Raw genomic sequence first — 20322 nt, 5'->3', positions numbered from 1 at the left:
GTCTGGGTAGTCAGAAATAGCACAGACAGCTGTGTGTGTCTATGTGTGAGAGTGTGTGTGTGTGTGTGTGTGTGTGTGTGTGTGTGTGTGTGTGAGGGAGAGAGAGAGAGAGAGAGAGAGGAGGGGGGGTCGGAGAGAGAGAGAGTTATAGGTCATAGGTGCACACAATTTGCTTGCCAATTTCCATGAGAAAGGCTATAAAGAGTGGAGGGGGGGCGGGTGGGGGGCACACAAACACACAAGCAAACACACACACACACACATAGACACACACACACACACTAACACGCTCACACACACACACACACACCCTCTCCATTGACTTTGGAAGCCACGGTCATGGTGCAGCCAACAAGTGTGGGAACTTTGGTCCACAAAACTCCCACTGCTGGTTTCAACAGTGGGAAAACGGAGAAGGACGTGTGTGTGTGTACGTGTGTGCGTGTGTGTGTGTGCGTGTGTTTTTTAGGGGGGGGGGGTGTAAGGGGGTCAATTATCATCCCTCCTCATCTTTCTATCCGTCTCCTTTCTGACTCTCATCTTTCACCACTCTTCGTTCTGAAAAAGGAAACGTCATTTCCAACACGTCTACACGTCTGGTTTGGGACGACACACACACACACGCACGCACACACACACACACACACACACACACGCTGTGGCAGCAGTGGGAGGTTTAGATAAGGTACTCTGTCACAGTGAATGCAGTGTTACTGTACTGAAACACAGTATATCGTGACACAATGAATTTTCTAGAGAGCAAACTGAAAAACTTGCATTCACATTCATGCACATTCATGCAAAAATCATTATTTTCATTATTTATCAATCTGTGGATTATTTTCTTGATTAACTGATTAGTTGTCTGATCTATAAAAGGTGAGAAAATGTGGATAACCGTTTAAAAAAAACCCCTGAGGTGCCGCTTTTAAACGACGTCCTAAAAACACTCTACGCCGCACGCCGGGGACATTCTATCACCGCGCACCTATCAACGCAGGCTATTTCAGCGTGTCTGGTTATTTTACATACGGTGTGTCGTGTTGAAGAGTTATCAACATGATGGGTTCTGGGCTCAACTAAAATTTGGCACATGTTGGTACTGGGTTACAAGACACCACTGAATGTCAGACATCAAGAACACGCGAAGGAAGGGCATCAATCGTAACGTTATATGTACATCTACTTAATATCGGGTGTCATACTGTATGTACAAAATTTCTACTACATTTTGCACAGAGGGAGATAGTAATCGCTTCCCTAAGAGCTCATTTGTATCCTGATGAAAGGATTTTTTTTCCTCGTTTCCTAGAGTTTCTGCAAGTAACTTGAATGTTCAGCATAGACTCATTAGAATAGGATGAAACAAGATTCATGCAATAAAAAAGACTTGAGAGATTTGAGTAAAGCATGATAGAAGTAAGAGAAGGAACAAAACCAGCAGATGAGAATATACTGGGAGTAGATAATGGGTGGAATAAATACTGTAGAGTAGATGAGTAGAAGAGAAGAAGAGTGGAGCATTAGTCTAAATTTAGCGTGCTAATCCAGGGAACTCCCGTGTTAAACTGTGAGTCCCACCTGGAACGCTAGCTATGCTAACGCTAACAGCGAGTACAGTAGGTCAAAGCCTCCGAGTCCACTAAATAATAATATTCCGAACATGAAACACGGTGAGCGTGAAGAGCGACTTGTGCCTCGATAAGTCTCATTGTACTGCTGCCGTGACCTCTGACCTTCTGACTGTAAAAGACTTTCGGATGCGCTCTGTGAATGAACAGCTGATCGGAGCCATTCGAGGCATCTCGGTTTGTGACAGCTTTCATTTGAGAGCGACGTGCTTGAGGAACAGTTGCGAGGAGTCGATAATAAGCTCCAAAGCAACTTCAATGAGTTGTTTTTGTTTCTCAATGAATTATACTACATGATTATTACTTTTTAGCTTGTTATGCTAACTCATAAGAATGATGTAGTGTTATGAAAAGGACATTCAAAGCAGTTTTATTCAGTTTATATAGTTGCTATGCTGTCTTATTTCTATCATTTTACATTTTAACAACATTTTAAAGACCAAACAACTAATTGATTAATAATCAACAGATGGACTGATTATGAAACTAATGAGTTTGCTGCAGAACTATTTGTATGTATAATAGTTTTCCTCTGTCTGCCACCTGTTGTCTGGAGGTTTGTGCGCTTTATTTCGAAACCGCAACAACTTAAGATATCATTTTCCCTTCCAAGCACTCGGAACATGAAAATAATGCAGAAATGACAGACAGATGACGCAACATCTGCTCAGTGGCTGGTGCAAATATTTAGCAATAATTCAGTCACTGTTTATTTATGTTCTTAACTTTTTTTTTTTTTGTCTTTTGCTTCTGCTTTTGAAATATTATTTTTTGAGAACAAAACAACGGTGGTGACCCAACATCTTAAAAATATAAACTTCTCCAGAAATAAAACAGAAAACGTAACATGCGCTGTGTGTAAATACAATCAGAGTGTCTGCTCGTGCCCATAATGGGTCAGGGCAGGGTGACACATTAACCGAGATTTAAATGTTTGTGTTATTTGTGGTTTTTAATGTAACCGCGAATGGCAGTCTGGCTGCGCTTTACAAAAACGAAACAGAAGTCTGGTTGTACTGACATCGGGAACATGAGAGGGAGACAAAACACAGACAAAAAAGCAAAATGACACACCTAATGCTGTAATGGACACACACGGTCATTAATGTTAACAATGGAAAAAGTGAGAGTCTGTTAAGTCTAATACAAGAGGACCAGAAATCACTCACACACACACACACACACATACAGGTTTGCACAGCTATCCTTTTAAGGACATTGCATTGACTTCCATTCATTGTTGACAGCCTAACCCGAAACCCCTAACCTTAACCAGGAAAGCAGGAAATGACGTTTTGCCTCTTTAGGACCTGGCTTTGGTCTCCATGAGGACTACTGGTCCCAACAAGGTTGGTGTTTATACCAGAAAAGGTCCCAATGAGGTATCAAATACACACACACACACACACACACACACACACACACACACACACAGCTCCTCTGTGTACTAGCTGACCTGCAGAGCATTCTGTCTGAAACATATGAAAATCAAACCTCATTATCAGCTGCTTGTCTGGCTCTGTGTGTGTGTGTGTGTGTGTGTGTGTGTGTGTGTGTGTGTGTGTGAGTTGCTCATTAGAATTCTAGCCAGAAGGAGGTAGACTACCCCTGTCGTCTCGCACCCCCGCACACACGCACGCACACACACACAGTCCTACGTACACAAACACACACTGTTCATTTTAATGTGAAAGAGAGAGAGGGAAGTCAGACAGAGTCGCAGAGGGGAGGTCACATGCAGAGTGCTGTGTGTGTGTGTGTGTTTCCGTATATGATGGCTGTGATCCAGAGCGATACTAGACATAATAGTTATCATTAACAGTCTGCAGTGAGTGCACACACACACACACACACACACACACACACACACACACACTCACAGTTCATCCGGTTGGTTAGGGGAAGTTATTGGTTCAGTGCCTCCTGTCTGCACTGTAAAATACTGCTAAAGTGCCTTTGAGCAGAAGCATATAAATCTATATCTATATCACAATCTTGACATTTATCTTTATCTTTATTGGTTTGTCACAATTTTCTGGAGTTCAAAGTATATATACAATCACCAGTTTAAGATGCTGGACTTCTAGACTAGACTTAGACCTGATTGCTTAGTTGAACATCCAGTTTAACGCCATTGCTTGTTGCAGCTATTATCAGTGTAATAATATAGGATTCAGACTTTTTACATATTGAAAACTGAGATATAATTGGTTTCTAGCATCAAAAAACAGCTTAACAACCTGTAAAAGCTGCAAGAATAAACAAACTGTACAAGACTCGGTGTCATACATCCATTTGTGCAGAACTTTGCACTCTAAAATTACACAATCGATATTTGAATCCCATCTTCCCAAACCTCAGTTGTAGTTGAAGGTCTTAAGATGATTCATAACATTCACATTAAGCCACAGTGTGATAGAAGAACACGCTGAGAGTTATTCTCTAAAAGTTGAAGACACTGTTGTTTTGTGAGGACGGTAAAAATCAGGAGAATTGTGTGTAAAAAAAAATATTCAAAGCCACCTGTTAATGCTGAAACTGCAGGTGTGTGTGTGTGTGTTAGATAAGGTGAATGGGGTAGTGAGAGTCAGATCAAGTGTGTCTGTGTGTGTGTGTGTGTGTAAGCCAGACATGATGTCCCTGTCCAAACAGTGTTTTGCTGCCAAACTAAAACCAGCCCAGCCGGTCCTTACACACACACACACACACACACACACACACACACACACACACAAACAAACACACACACACACCTGACTAGACGCAACAATGTCTGAACGCTCTGAATGTTTGGCTGACCCTGTGTGTGTGTGTGTGTGTGTGTTTGTGTGTGTCTGGGAAAAATCAATTGCACATTCATAAACAATAGTAATGAATTGAAAACACATCTAGCTGTGGCTACAGTTTATGTGTGCAGGAAAACAAGTCGACATATGACTTACAAACGTCTACGGCGTGCCTGCGTTTTAAAATGTGTGTGCGTGAGACTATTCGACAGCTTCTACGCAGCCTCACTGAAAGCTCCACACAACAATATTTTAGATTTAATAAAATGACTACATGTAATGTGGAAGGGGGTCGCTTTTTAGCTTCTTTTAGCTAGTTTTAGCTAAGTCTCACCGCTCTCCAAGCATCAGGCAGCTGTTTTTGGCGAACAAGCTCTGGTAAACCTACTGTACGCTACTTGCTCAGCACCGAACGACAGACAGACAAAGCCGGAGACAAGCCGATGAGGAAAGTGGAACATCTATCAGCTAAATATTTTTCTCTGGATTTGCTGGAGTTTATGACAAAGCTGAAAGGAGAGTGAATATTGGACTTCATCAGGCGGACACAAACATGACTCCGATGTTATGATAGTGTTCATAATTCATATCCACACTCTGGATACAATGTGTGATGACTGCTTACAAGTGAACATTGGTTTATTTTAAAGGGTCACAAGCCAAAAAACACTGTTATGAACCAGAAAGTAAAAGACAAGCATTAATATTTGAGTGGATGTGACATAATAACAATAACATTGCTACGCTTCATCACCTCCGTGTTTTCTTTGGGTAGCAACACTTCAGCATTACATAAACACTGAATAATTTATGATTACATTTGTCCATATTCACTGCTACCATGCTGGTCTCAGACTCTACCAACCAGCTTTAACGCTTCTTCTGTTTCACCGTTCAGGTGCCCTTTGAGAAAGACGCCAACACCGAAGCCTCACCTGCTTCGGTACAGCGGCTCAGCGGCGGCTCAGCGGCTTTGAAAATATCTTTTCTTCACTCAAAGAGTCAAATCAGCCCAGATCTGCACTTGATCCTCCGCATGAATCAACTCGCCTTCGCTTTTGTGCGTTACTTTAGACAAAACAAACCTCCGCAGGAACCCAAACAAGATCGTTCTGACAAAGCCCTTCAAATGAAGCATGGCGAGGAAAGTAAGGAAAGGAAAGACTGAGCGAGAGAAGGGGGGAGGTTGGTGAAGGAGAATAAAAAGTGAAAATATTTAACTGTCCCATGTATTTTCATGTTGGGTTTTCAGTGGTTTATATGCTGGAAAACAGATTTTCTGTTGGTTTGAACTCTCAAGTCAAGTCAACGTCTGTCACATGTGAAATCTGACGAAGACAAAGCAAATTTCCATGTGTGTCAGTTTACAGCTGACAGTTTTCAACATTTCTCCGCAGCATCAGCGATAGAAATGTTTACCATGAATGAATCTATGGTTGAGTAATGAAGGCTTAATGGATGGATGGATGACAAACAAGCTGGGAAACTGGCTCTGTGCCTCCGGAGCACAAAACGATATGGGCCTCATATATATGAGTGCGTGCCAGCTGGCAAGACCTTCCCTCTCTCCGCTGAACGAGGTGTGGGAGGTTGTCGGACACAATGCGAGCAGCGATTGTGTTTCTGACGTTGCCAAGAAGCTGTCAGCTTTCATCAAGAAACATGTCGGCTCGCAGTTTACTTCCTGTAACGAGACTCCGTCCTTACCGTCCCTGTTCTTAGGAAGACGGAAAAAGTTCTGTCCGAATTGATTCTTCCCCTTCATATCTTCTTCCATCTACTGACTGAAAGGAACTGGACCGAGACATTGAGCTCAAAGCGACGTTTGATAGAGGTGGAGCTCAGAAGAATGTGTGTGGACATGTCTGAGTCCAGTATTCGTTCTCCTTTTTATTTCTGTTTTGATCCCCCGATGAGATTTAATCAAGGTACCTACATCGGAAAAAGGTGTGGATACGTGTTCAGAAACACTCGCTCCATTCCTTTAAAATTACAGTCTGCAGATGGAGAGTACATATCTGTTCATCTGCAATCAGCTGTAGGGGTCAGATACGGGTGAGAAACAGCCTTTCTCCTTCCACGCAACACATCATCCACAATAAGACACACTCATCTAGAGGCACTGTTTACATGTAAAAACCATGTGCATAAAGAAAAACTAATGATTATCATTGTCTGTCAATCTGATAACTATTTATGCTTCATCGTTTAGTTATAAAAGTCAGAAAATAGAGAGAAGGGCCCATCACAAGCTCGCAGAACACACGGTGGAATATCTTCGTGTTTCAAAGCAAGCTTACATCATAGCTTTCTCAGAAAAGCTCAGTTTTTCCCGTCTGGCGGGGTAAAAAAAAAAGGTTATTTCAGATGTATTTTTATTTATCCACTCTGGAGACTGTTATGTTTAAAAGCTCAGTATTTGGGTGTGAACATGTCAGCTTAGTGTGGACAGAAAGACAAAATGAATAAGATAAAAAAAAAAGATGTGTTTTCAGATTTTAGCCGGCTTAGTGTGGATGTAGACATGTCCACAGCTGATGAAATGTGAATAATCAGAATGCCGTAACTATGGATACGTCGACTAACAACATTATTGTGATGAAATGTTATTTTGATGTGCACGCAGAGACTTTTATTTACCCTTTAGCCCTAAAACCATTCAGATCACCTCTGTGATGTGCATATAAAGTTGACTACAGTGTCTGTGTGCTCCTGCTGCTCTGTCTAGACACACTGTAGTCTAGCCTCTATGTGTGTATATACGTGTGTTTGTGTTTGTGGTGGTCAAAGAAGAGGGTGGGGGGGGGGGCGGGTTGTTGTTGTCGTCGTCGAGGTGGAGCTTGGTTCGTGTCGGGCTGGGATTATATAGTAAAGATACGCTTGTGCATTGTGCTTGTGTGTTTGCATAGTTGAATATGTAATGATGATTATTAGTAATATAAACAGGGAGGCGGGGTCAGAGCGTCGTCTGTGTGTGTGCGTGAGAGTTTGTGGATGCAAATGATATGGTCCCAGCTGTTTCCTGTGGGCCAGAGGGCAAAGGGGGGGGGGGGGGTAGACACAGTCCTCCCTACGAGTCTGTGTGCGTGTGTGTGTTTGTGTGTGCAGGTGTGTGTGTGTGTGTGTGTGTGTGTGTTAGCGTGCATGTGTAAGGGTCAAGCCCACGGTCATGAGCGTCTATGTCATGTGTATGGGAGGGGGCTGAGAGTGCGCGTGTATGTTTTGTAGACTTAAGTGTCTATTGTCTAGACTCGGTCTCGCAGTCGGGACTGGACCAGCTGACTGAGTGACGTCTCAGCGTCTCACAGCACAGCGGAGTGCCATCAAAGTATAGACTCAACATGCGTATCTGACATAGTTGGAGCCGGTGTAACTGCTCCAAGACTGATGTGAAACTTTCTTATCAGACTTTGTTGACTGATAAACTGCAACATCCCTCCAATCAGTATAATCATGATAGTCCAGCCAATCAGATCTCAATCTGTCAGTTGTTACATTCACTGGCAGTATCGTCAGCACGTAACGTTTGATGAATGTGAAGTAACAAATCAATCTGTGACACTTCAATCAAAGGCTTCATACTTACACTGTAATATATCTGCACTCTAACCACTAAAACAAGCAAATGAAATTGAGTTAATCAATGTAATCAATAGATTTATTAAGTGTGTGATGTTTAAAACTTGCAGGGTCACATTTTGACAACTTGAGTGTGTTGAGATTGAGCTCCACGTAATGAAAATGGGAGTGAAAGTTACTGAAAGTAATCTGTAGTGAAATATTACTGCCTCCACTGCTGTGACAATGAACCTTTCACCCCTCCCCCTTCCCTCCTTCTTCTGACCTGACCCTTGACCTTTGCCCTTCCAGACTGCTTTGGGGCATCACGTCAACCCCCCCCCCCCCCCCCCCCCCCTACCTCCCTCCACTCCGCAGATGCAGAGCAACGTTCATATGCAAAAAATGTCCCAACACGACAAGCATTTGCATGCATACATCTGAATATCTGAATTTAAAATGGAAATTAGACACTATACGTGTGTGTAGACTGAATCATTTATGGAGGCCTGTTCAGAGATGTAGATGTTTCTTACTTCTAGGCATACAGGACATCTTTATCAGGCATGTACTAACATACATTTCATCGAAAATGCCTCTGAATTAAAAATATTAAATTCAGCTAATTGAAAAGGAACAACAGATGGTCCTTCAAGCAGATAAAGACTCATTAACAGCAAATAACTGAAAAAGTAATTATTCATAAACATTATATCTGCAGTATAAACAACTGGCTTCATTTTGTTTGACACTGTTGTTTTGCTTGCAGGCATTGTTCATCCACCTTCTTACAAAGAAAAAGAGAGTAAGGATTTTGGTTCGGACTAATTCATGACAGAGGATACAAAACATTCTTTTTTTTCTCATATCACAGACTGTAGCGACCCTAATCTTTGCTCACTAGGACTAGCAGACACTTTTCATACATAAACAGATTACAATAGAACAATGTCTTGTGGCTCAGAGTATTTAACGAGAGCCAACCGAAAAATTACACCAACTGACATGTAGGCGTTTAGTCTTTATCTTGGCTCTGACTAAATAATGAAGCACAAGTTACGACCTAGACCATGTCATGTCAGTTTATCCCGGCTCAGACAGAGTAATGGTCACTCTTTTTAACATACTATAAATAAGTGACCACATTTAGGCCCGACGGTGACAAAGCAAAACTTTCAGCATTTCCACAGACATATTTTCCATATTGCGTATGAAAGTGTAGACATCCAGAGGATCGGTCAGTTATATATAGACTCAAAATATCAGATTATATAAACAAAAGCACATAACAACCATAGCACAACAAACAATTGAGAGACATTAAAATATACTTCCTTTTTTTTTCCAACACACAACCTTGCATCCACAATCTATTCCACTAATTATAAAAAGCCGATAGACACTTTTAAATACTTTTTTCACATATAATCAGATGCTAGTGTGAGTATTTGAATCACTAATTAATGAAAGCCATAACACTACATACACAAACAACATTTGAGGTATTTAGAGGACCAGACAGCCACACAGGCTTTTTTTTTTTTTCCTCCTCAGACTAATTAACGAAAAACAAGAGACAATCTTTTCCACATTGCTGCATGACAGTGTATGCATTTAGCTGGCAGACAGTCATTGCCTTTATTTATAGCGCAGCCTCTTGGTCCTCAGACAGTCTCTGTATGGATTTATTCACACTGCGAGACAGACATATAGGGTCGGCTGTGACTTCAGACTAATTAATGGGACAAAACGGGTCCAAGAGACTACAAGGGCCTCAGCTGAACACCGTCTTGTATGCAGATCATATGCAGAAAACGCGCATGCACACAACCCCCCCAGAAGTGACGATGACCTTGACCTGTAGACGCACACGCTGCATGTATCTACATATATGCATGATGAGACCAGGCTGATGACTCTTTTTTTTGTGGTCTGTCTGTGTGTGTTTGTGTTTGTGTTATGGGTGTCTAGACCAAGAAACAATGAACAGCTGAGAGGTTGAATGAAAGGCATGAAGGAAGCAAAATAAAGAAAGTTGGCAAGGAAGACGCATGTAAGCAAAGAACAAAGTCGAGAAGTTGTTTTTAAAAGAAGGAACTGACAATTATTTTCATTCTCAATTAATCAGTCAATTATTCCTCAATCGGTTCGTATAAAATATGTGAAAATGGTGAAGACTGTCGATCAGGGTTTCCCAAAGCTCAAGGTGACGTCCCCAAATGTCCACAACCAAAAGTGTACGATCATAGAAGACTAAAGAGACCAGAAAACATTCATATTTAGGAAGCTGGAATCTGAGAATTTGCAAATTTTTTTCAAAATAGTTGGCGATTAATCGACTATTCATTGCAGCTCTACATGTGAGGGAATGAAATACTGCAAAGACAAAGCTATGAAGAAATGACTTAAACACCTGGACAGGGACAGGAAATAACAATAATAACACCTCTTCCCTCCATCAACAGCTATTGTTGACGAGCCCTTGAGCAGGGCACTGAAACCCAAGCTGCCCCACTGAGACTGTGGCTGTACTGGGCAGCTCCCAGTGTCATGTGTTATATGGGGAACTGGGGAACAAAGAGGATGCAGCTGAGTCGACTTTACATCGGTTATTCTGGGACAATTTACTGTCTGTTTATTGTACATGAGGATTAAAGCCGTTCTGGTTTTGGCATGATGCCAGCAGTCAATCACAGCAAAATAAAAAAACACAAAAGGCAGAGTTTGATCCAACGGTTTGAACAGTGTGGACGTGGTGCATGGATACGTAAACAACAAAGCCATAGCAAGGTGGGTGGGTTTAATTCCAATATAGTTAGCTAGCTAGCTGATCTACTTACTGGCATTAGCAGTAGATTCATTTGCAGCTATCTACTTCTTGCTCATATAAACCGAACCAGCTACCTAATGCTAGCTTCCCTAGCTAACATTATCTAGGGAAGTTTAGGGAACATTAGCTAGGGAAGCCAAAGTTAGCTAGGTGGTAATAAAATACTTTATTAATCCCCCACAATTAATTAATTCCCCCACAGAAGCTGTGCTAAGCCCGCTATATTTCAGTTCTTGCGGATTCCTCCAGCGACTGCAGCACCAGGGATCTGGAGCTTGTTTATGTGCGTTTTCTAGATGATGGACTTCCTCGAAACACATTTGTGTCTGTGCAGGAACTGGAACGCTGTCACACACAGTGTCACATGCATGCAGTAAATACTGGTAAGTTTATCATAAGATCTCTTGCTTTAAAAAGATTGTATCATTTTTCTTTTTGTATTTTCTTAACCTTAAGTTTGATACTCCTTGGCCTTACTGGTCATTTTCAGTGAGGAATATGTTGATTGACTCTCCTTCTCCAGGCTTAATGAACGCAGGACTCCCACACTGGAAGGAGATGATCAGGAGGGAAAATGAAGTGACAGCAGAACTGAGGGCTGAGATCCTTTACTTGCTAGACATCAATTGCTTGGCTCATAAACTTGAACCTGGTGCTCTTGATGCACTAAAAGCTAATCCACAAATCAATGATGTCAAAGAGGTCTTGAATGGCATTACTACCGACCTACCATTACTCCCCTAAAGCACGGAGAGATCTCCAGAACGTCGCAGAGGCAATGAATGAAAAAATCCTGAAACCTGTCAGTCTGGGATGGGGGGGGGCACACACAGGCTTCCTCATCTTCAGAGAGCTCTCGCTGCTTTATGCAACAGCTTTAAGCCAGTGCTTGCAAATTTTGAGCTTATAGCAGAGGCAAAGGAAAACAGTGCAGACATGATCGGCAGGGCTCGTTTCACTTGTACATTTTTGAAAAGCTACAAGTCTCTGCGCTTTGTCTTCTTTTTACTAGACGTTCTTGATCAGTTGTCACCCCTGAGCTTATTTTGCAAGACGACTCCACAACACTGAGTGATGTCCATCAGGCTCTGGAGAAAACTTATCTCTCTCTCACAGCGATGCGGTTTTCACCAGGGCCACACCTTGATGCATTTTTCAAGGAGGCTCAGGGAGTTTTTCCAGGAGGTGCAACTGGTTGGCTGTGCGGATGGAAAGCTTGAAGATGAGAGAAAGAAAGTTCTTCACAGAACGGAGAAGTACCTCAGACAGCAGTTTGACTTTTTTAGATCAAGACTTGTTCACAGCTGCCCAGGTTTTCAACACCTGCGTCTGGCCAAAGAACCAAGAGGATTTGGCAGCGTATGGCTGTCACCACATCACCGCACTCTGCCAACACTTTAGGCCTGTGCCTGAAATAAATGGATGCAATCTTCAAGAAGTATAGGGAGAGAGGATGGATTTAAAAGCACTCGCACAACACCAACGGTTCACACTGGAGCCCCGTGCACTGATTTTCCAGGATGACCACATGAAAAGATTCACCCACATCGGCCACCTTTTTGAAACTGTTCAAGTCCTTCCTGCGTCCACAGCAGCGTGCGAGCGTGGATTCTCAACACTGAAGAGAGTGGTCAAGGCTGAGCACTGACATGCTCAATAAACTTTTACTCATTTGTATACAGAGGCCTGATACTGGTGGCTACAACGCTGCAGGTATACTAGAGAGATGGTGGATAAGAGGGGAAAGAGCCTGGAGGACACCTGAATGAGTTGGAAAATGTAGGCTAACAGTTGGATGTGTGTATTATAATTATACTGCTTTTTGTCATGTTTTTATTGCACACATGAATGACTCAGGCACAATGCAGGAGGGATGGAGGGAGCATGTATGAGGCGGAGGCATGGGGGGGTGACTGTGAACTAAGAGACTATAAGAGCATATATGTACCACCAGAACTTGAGTTTTTAATTTTAATAAATATTCATGAGTTGCCTTTTCTCTATTGTTTTTAAATAAGTTCATATCTGTGCCACCAACAATGTACTTTGGCCACCAAATTTAGGGGCTCGGTGGTCCGTGGGGCCGGTGCTTAAAAATATTAACGTCTATCCTCTTAACTTCTCATCAAAAGGCAAATGTAGAACAATATTCTTGATATAAATTTTACAAAATTCTCCTTCATCTGACTATCACAACATCACATGCGCGCACACAGAAATACACAGACAGAAAATTAATAGACGAACGGAGACAAACACATGTGCACACACGCACGCATGTAACGCACGCACGCACACACACACACACACACAGAGTACTGAGACAGCCAGACAGAGAGGTTTACATAATAAGTCTAGGAGGCCAGCCAGAACAGACTCAATCATTTAATTTCCATGATTCACTGAGTGAGAGAGAAAGAGAGACAGAGACAGACAGAAAGAAAGAAAACCAATCAACGAGAACTAAAAGGTAGAGACAAGAAAGGGAAACACTGTCTAATAAGTGTCGGCCATGTTTGAAAATAGAACAAAAATGAACTTGGATTTCATTTTTTATTATATTCTTGGATCTCTCCATCAGTTATCTCTCCTTATTTTGGATATCATGAACATTATACCGACATAAACAGACAATAATGTCAGAAAAGAGCAGCGTAAACAAAACAAACGCTAATGAAGTTGACTCTTTGCTTTTCTTTCCACTGTTGTGGTGTCCTCGCTCGCATTGTTTCAGCTAAGCTATGATGACGATACATTTGCGACAGTTATCTCCTTTAAATGGCGTAAAAGTTGCGTCTGCTACGGCTGTTATATAGCAAAAGGGATCAAAGACAAAGTCAGGTCGCCTCAGTATGTGAGTTTTGCATCATAAACATACTGTCAGGACTATAATTGGAAAACGAGATGCTGTTCACAGTGATTAGTAGACATCAGCTCTGTCACATGGGAGCTGCAGCTTAAACAGGATGTGGCGAGGGAGGATTTTTTTTTTGGTACAGAATGACACATGACAATGACAGAATGACACATGACAATTAAAAAAAGAATGATTTCAAATGTGAGAGTGACTTTTTTTCAAGCTACAAATAGAGCAAATATTGTCGACTGCTAGCGCTTTTTGCTCGAATATTTAACGTAATCTACATGTGGGTTTTATGGTCTCTGAGGAAACAAATGTAAAACTGAGATGATTGATGACGTCTGCAGTTAATTTCACATCTAAAGTAGCTTAAAATATGTCCTGAAAATGATCTCATACAACTCTAATGTAGCTTAAGAATAGCAGAAACGATAATATTCATGTCACTGTATCACAAAATCTCAGATGAAATTATGTCACAAACTACAGTATCAACATTATACAGGGTTGGCTTCAGTTCAGGTTGATAAAACACCTGAGTTCCCTCATCCTGAGCGTAAATGGATTCATAAGGGATGCAAAAGGTGTCAGTATTCACTAAGCAGAATAAGTACATTAGTCAATTATTTTCTTGATTAACGATTCATCTATACAATGTAAAAAAAATGTTCAAAAATGTCGATCACTACCTAAAATACCTTGTTTTGACCCGACCAACAGTCCACAACAAAAAGATATTCAGTTTACTAACACAGAAACTATAGAAACCAGAAAAACAACAACAAATCACATTTGAGAAGCTGGAACCAGAAAAAATTACTCAAAGCAATTATCAGAATGGCTAGCGATTAATCTTCTGTCAACCGACTAATCGTTGCAGCTCTAAAGTACATGTTGTCCACCTCTAAATGTCTTCATACTTAAGTCACATGTGATCACATAGAGGGTCGGTGTCTTGCTCATAGGTTCACGGGTTGTTGGAAGGATCAGACTTGGGACTTAACAGTTACAGGACGATGTCGACCAGAAAAGACGTTCAGCCACGACGTGTCCTTCCTGTGCTCGACACTGTGGTCACCGCCTGTCTACTCAGGAACACTCTGACTCTTTTCCTCGAATTCAATAACCAAAATAAATACAACTACCCTCCAGCTGAACTCACACACATGCACGCGCGCGCACGCACACACACAGTGGATAACATTTATGTTGGCTGTAGAGACAGACTGTGGAGGTGTTGATGTTAAGAAGGCCAGACATGTAGTAACAAATGTACAGGGAAACCAAGCTGCTGGTAGGAAATGATTCTTACAAGCTGATACCAGCAATGACTTCACCACACACACACACACACACACACACACACACACACACACACACACACGCACACACGGCTAGCCTGTGAGTAATGCTGATGTCATGTGCTTTGACTAGCAATGTCTGCCGCTCAGAACAGATGTGTTTTTGCATATGTGTGTGTATGTGTGCGCCTGTGTATGTGTGTGTGTGTGTGCTCTTATATGCCAGAGGGTGTAACAGGTATACTGTATGTAACCCTACAATTACAACTTTACAGATCCAGATGAGAGAGAGGATGTGCGGGAGAAGAGACAGATGAATGATCACTTGAAATGAGTCAGGGTCTCTGCAGCTCCTTTTTCAAGTCTGGGAAGTCTGAATTCATCTAAATTCGAATGAACATGCTTGAAAATCCAGCTGTTAGAGGTGCAAAGGACGGTCTGTCCACACCAATACTAAGTATGACAGCATTAGTATCGCTTCCTGGGATTGCCCTTTTCCTAGGAAGCAGTTAACCAGGATGACTCAGCTAGCTCGGTTGCTAGGGTGTTATGTTTTATATTAGCTTCAAAGTCGCTGACTAGATGTTTTGCTTTGAATTCCTGGATTAGCAACGCTCATTACGAATCATTTTTTTTATTGCTGTCAGCTTTTTTTTCATCATTTTTATTGTTAATCACGCATTTAATTTAATTCCTGGTGGCTTTGAAGAAGTTTTAAGCTTGTCTCTCTGAAACCCTGTTAAAGGGTAATTGGTATTTTGAAAAATATAAACCAAATAGGACAAAGCATTCAGTCCTCCAAAAGGCAAAAAGGGAACTTTTATGTCATTCTGTAGAAGATAGCGTACTGAAACTAAATTAAGATAGTTTTGGAACATTACTATACCGTACTATAGCTGTAAAACATCACTTGAAGGACTGAAATCATATTGTCAATGTCAATTTTGTATTATTTTAAAAAACTCTGCATCCTTTCTGTAGAGGCAGTGTCCCCAATACACACTATAGAAAGTTTTTTCTATTTGATCCAAACAACAAGAAACATATCAGATGTCTGTTATTGAATGTGAGATTTTTTTTTTACCCATGTGTGTATCTATTTTAAAGCTCTTTCAAAGTAAAACATTTAGGGAACCCCTGCGTTTTCTGTCGTGTCTCCGTCGTCCTTTGATCACCGCATCTCAACTGTGTAACATGGATTATGCCGTGTTGTGCTTTCTTCCACTGTGTCTTTCATCTTGCCTGACACACTCCAGTGCATACTGTTCGGTACAGCTGAAACAGCTTAAAACATAATCGTGAGGCCGATGCATCATTAGTTTCAGGATCCAAACCCAAACTCTCAATCAAACCCCCGACAGAATTTTCCATTTATACCAGAGTATCGCTCTCTTTTTGTATCTTTCTATTTCGCTTCTTTCTCTTTTGTTTTCTCTTTATTTGACACCTTGTTCCTTTTTTTTTTTTACAAAGTTTTGACATCTTCCTCTCTTTCTCTTTCTTCTCCTCTGTCTGCCTCTTTGGTTTATCTTTTTCCCTCCCTCTGTCCTCCAGACTAAACATCACGTCTGTTCTCAGACAGAGGAATTGTGTGTGTCTGCCTGTGTCTCTGCCTGCATTCTTATCTTTGTCTTTCTGATACAAGTCCAGACAGTGATCTTATTACATTGATTGATTGCTGTATTACTACAGCTTTTAACATTACTACTGTTAAGATTGATGTGGACATACTTTTGTGTACTTTTGGTCTGGAACTGTTTTTGCGGTTTGGGCTAAGCCCTTTATATCCAATTCAGGGAAATCTTAATGCTACAGCATACAATGATATTTCAGATAATTCAAAGTTGTATGACAACGGTTTATGAACTTAAACATCACAACAGCCCGCTGCACAAAGCCAGTTTCATAAAGATATGCTTTTGCCAGTTTGGTGTGAACTTGACTGGTCGGCACAGAGCCCTGACCTCAACCCCACCCAACTACTTTGGGATGAACTGGAACGCAGACTGAGACTGAGGCTGACCTCACTATAGCTCTCACTATGGCTGAACGGGGGAAAATTCCTGCTTCCAGGTTCCAAAATCTGGTGGAAAACCTTCCCAGGAGAGAGGAGGGCTGATGAATGCCCATTGTTCCATCTCATAGGGGTGTAATGTACACGTGTCCACATACTTCTGGCCATTTTATGTATCACTACGACTAGACAATAGCACTACTACTGTTACCATTTTTTTGCTGCTAATACTCACACTATTACTTACACTTGTTAATACCAAGATAAAGTGGTATTTAACCCGGTCTGGCAAGGCTCAATAGGCATCTGCTTGTAATTATTTAATAGATTGTTCGACCAATTGTTTGGTCTAGAACGTGTCAAATTGTGAAAAATGTTTGTTTTGTCCGACCAACACTAGAAAAACTAAACATATTCAGTTTAGAGCTGCAACAACAAGTTGATTAATCGACGGACAGAAAATTAATCTGAAATAATTTTGATAATTTAAGTCGTTTTAAGCATAAATGTAAAACAGTCTCTGGTTCCAGCTTCTCCACTGTAAGATTTTCTGCTTTTCTTTATCTTGTGTGATGGTAAACAGAATATTTTCGGGTTTTGAACTGTTTGTCAGACAAGCTATTCAAAGAAACTGGGATTTTTCACTATTTTCTGGCATTTTATATACCGAGCGTTTAAACAACTCAAGAAAACAATCATCAGATTAACTGATAATGAAAATGATCTCATTCAGTTTATCATATATGACCGAGTAAAGCAGCAAATCCTCAAAACTGAGATGCTTTATCTGGGGAATACGTCTGACATAACAATTAGTCGATTATCAAAGCAGTTGCAGATTATTTTTCTATATATGGACATATCAATAAATCGTCCTAACTGTTTCAGCTTTACAACTTCTACTGCTACTACAGCATCACTACAAGGCCTTATATGTATATTATTATTATTATGACCACCAGTCCCACTGATTAGAGCTACAAATATTTGCAGCATCCTCATCGTCTTGTAAACAGTTGAATATTGCTGCTTCAACAAGGCTGCTCTGAATCAGCCCTGGTGACCTCAGCTGGACACACACACACACACACACACACACACACACACACACACACACAGCTTTCATCTAAATGACCTTACAGTACTGTGACTTGTATACATTATCAGCATGGATGTCCCCAGTGGGAATTAAACCCATAACTTGGATATGTTTAGTGCCTTCATAAAACAACGCACAATGATACACACATAAAGGCATAATCAAACTTACACACACACATATACAGGGATTTCCTGGATGCGACCACACACACACACACACACATATATATATAAAAACATGCACGCGCACGGACGCACGCGCTCACGCAGGCAGCAGACGGCTAGACAGACGTCTGGCTTTGCTCGAATGACGAAGCGATGACAAAACTTCAAACTCCCCCCTTTTCCAACGAACAAACCCACCTTTTCCTCCAATATCCAGCTTCCAATGTCCTCTACGGTAACTTTCTGTTAGTTTCAACACACTTTAAGTCTCATTTTTGCCGCCATAAACCCGGCGAAAAGGCAGGTCTTTTTTTTTTTTTTTTTTTTTCAAACGAAGTGAGCTAAGCGATAAGATCAAAAGCAGACAACGCCAACGGTTCAGGAAGACGACCGAAAAAAATCTCAGCATCTGTCAAACTTAACAGCTCTAATGGCGAACAAAACGGCTCAAAAACAGCCTGGAAATTGTACAAATCAAGCTAAAACAGGAGAGGGTTTTTTTTTTTTTTCATTCAGACTCTATGGAAAGAGATGGGAAGCTTACCTTCTCGGTTCAAGTTCAAAATCAATCGTTAATCACAAATAGGTTTTTAAAAAAAAAAGGTGCACGGAGGAGAAAACTTAACGTCTTTTAATTAAGCTAAATACAGTTTTATACAAGCTGTGAACATCATAACGTCCAGCAGAGACAGAGAAAGTGGTCTCATTACTAAAAAACAAGGGCTGCCATGTTAAAAAAAAAAAAGAGGCAAACTTAGATGCAAACAAAAAAGCATTAAACATTAAACAGACCCGCTATCAAAAGCACATTTTAGTGATTTCCATGTTTTAAAACGAGAGGAAGAGGATGTCAGTTAAACACAGACCAACTAAGCTAATAATGACAAATGGTGACTGTTAACACCCCACAAACTGTAAAATGTCAACAACAAAAAATAAAATCAAGAAGCTTAGCATTTTTTTCTCCTTTCAGTATAGTTGTGTCTCTGGTCAAATAACGAAAAACTAGCTACGTTGACTTATTAATCCAAAATACCGGCTGCGTGTAGCTTCACTGCGACGAGTTCAAACATGGTTACAAGGGGGGGAAAAGTCAGTGAATTACAAACACAAAAACTCATTAAAAAAAATGCAAGTTACTCACTGATTTCCATGCTCTGGAGGGAGGTGTAGCGTTTGCAGTTACAAGTACAGGAGACATTGGCGGCGGTGGCGTTTAAAACACCCATCAAGTTCAACATTTAAAGCCTCCTAAAACCAGACATGAATACTCCAGACGAGGAAGACGGAGAGAGAAGGGGGCTGAGGAAGAGAAAAGAAAAGCGATCGGAAGAAGGAGAGGAGACCAAAAAAAAAAAAAACCCACACACACCAAACTCTCCCCCAAAAATCCTCCCTTTTCTCTCCAGCCTCCTCTCCTTCCCCTCCGGTCCGGCGGTCCTCCTCCTGTCTCCGGTTTCTCCTCCTCTTCCTCCGAAAAATCTATCTATCTATATCTATCTTATCTATCGGCGTTACCGGTGAAGTATCGGTAAGTTGCAGCCGTTGAATGTAGTTTGAACGTTGCTTTAAAAAAAATGTAGTTCAGCTAGTTTAAATGTCCGGTTCCGTCCGTTAGAAATCAGCTTTAATGGTTCCGTGTATTCAGCCGAGTGACCGGCGACTAAACTGCTAACGGACGTCTGTCTGGTCCTCTCGCTCTCTCTCTCGCTCTCTCTCGCTCGCGCTCTCTCTCTCTCTCTCTCTCTCTCTCTCTCTCGCTGTATGTCTCTCTCTCTCTCTCTCTCTCTCTCTCTCGCTCTCTCTCTCTCTCTCTCTCTCTCTCTCTCTCTCTCTCTCTCTCCCTCTCTCTCTCGGTGACACGGTTTCTGTCTGTCTCCCATTTCCAATTTCCACTTGCTATTTTGGCACATCACATGAAGCAGGTCTGCCAAGGCTCAGGCTGCAGACTGTGTGTGTGTGTGGGGTGGGGGGGTGGGGGGGAGGGGGGGAGAGGAGGAGGAGGGGGGGCAACAGAAAAACAAAGACAAGTCAAGTCTATTTTATTTATATGGCCCCAAAATCACAATTTGGCCT

At 41.4% G+C, this 20322-nt stretch overlaps 1 protein-coding gene across 1 annotated transcript in view; it reads right to left on the bottom strand.

Annotated features, from left to right (window-relative positions):
* pmepa1 (prostate transmembrane protein, androgen induced 1) overlaps nt 1–20090 on the bottom strand; it is a 34976-nt gene extending 14886 nt beyond the window's left edge. Inside the window, exon 1 of the mRNA XM_067586312.1 lies at nt 19391–20090. Within this exon, the coding sequence (XP_067442413.1) occupies nt 19391–19487 (97 nt within the window). The 5' untranslated portion in view covers nt 19488–20090. The remainder of the gene's footprint in view (nt 1–19390) is intronic.
* Nucleotides 20091–20322: the final 232 nt, after the last annotated feature.

This window comes from Thunnus thynnus, chromosome 4, assembly GCF_963924715.1.
Source record: "Thunnus thynnus chromosome 4, fThuThy2.1, whole genome shotgun sequence".
NCBI lineage: Eukaryota > Metazoa > Chordata > Actinopteri > Scombriformes > Scombridae > Thunnus > Thunnus thynnus.
This window is presented reverse-complemented; position numbering and strand designations above follow the sequence as displayed.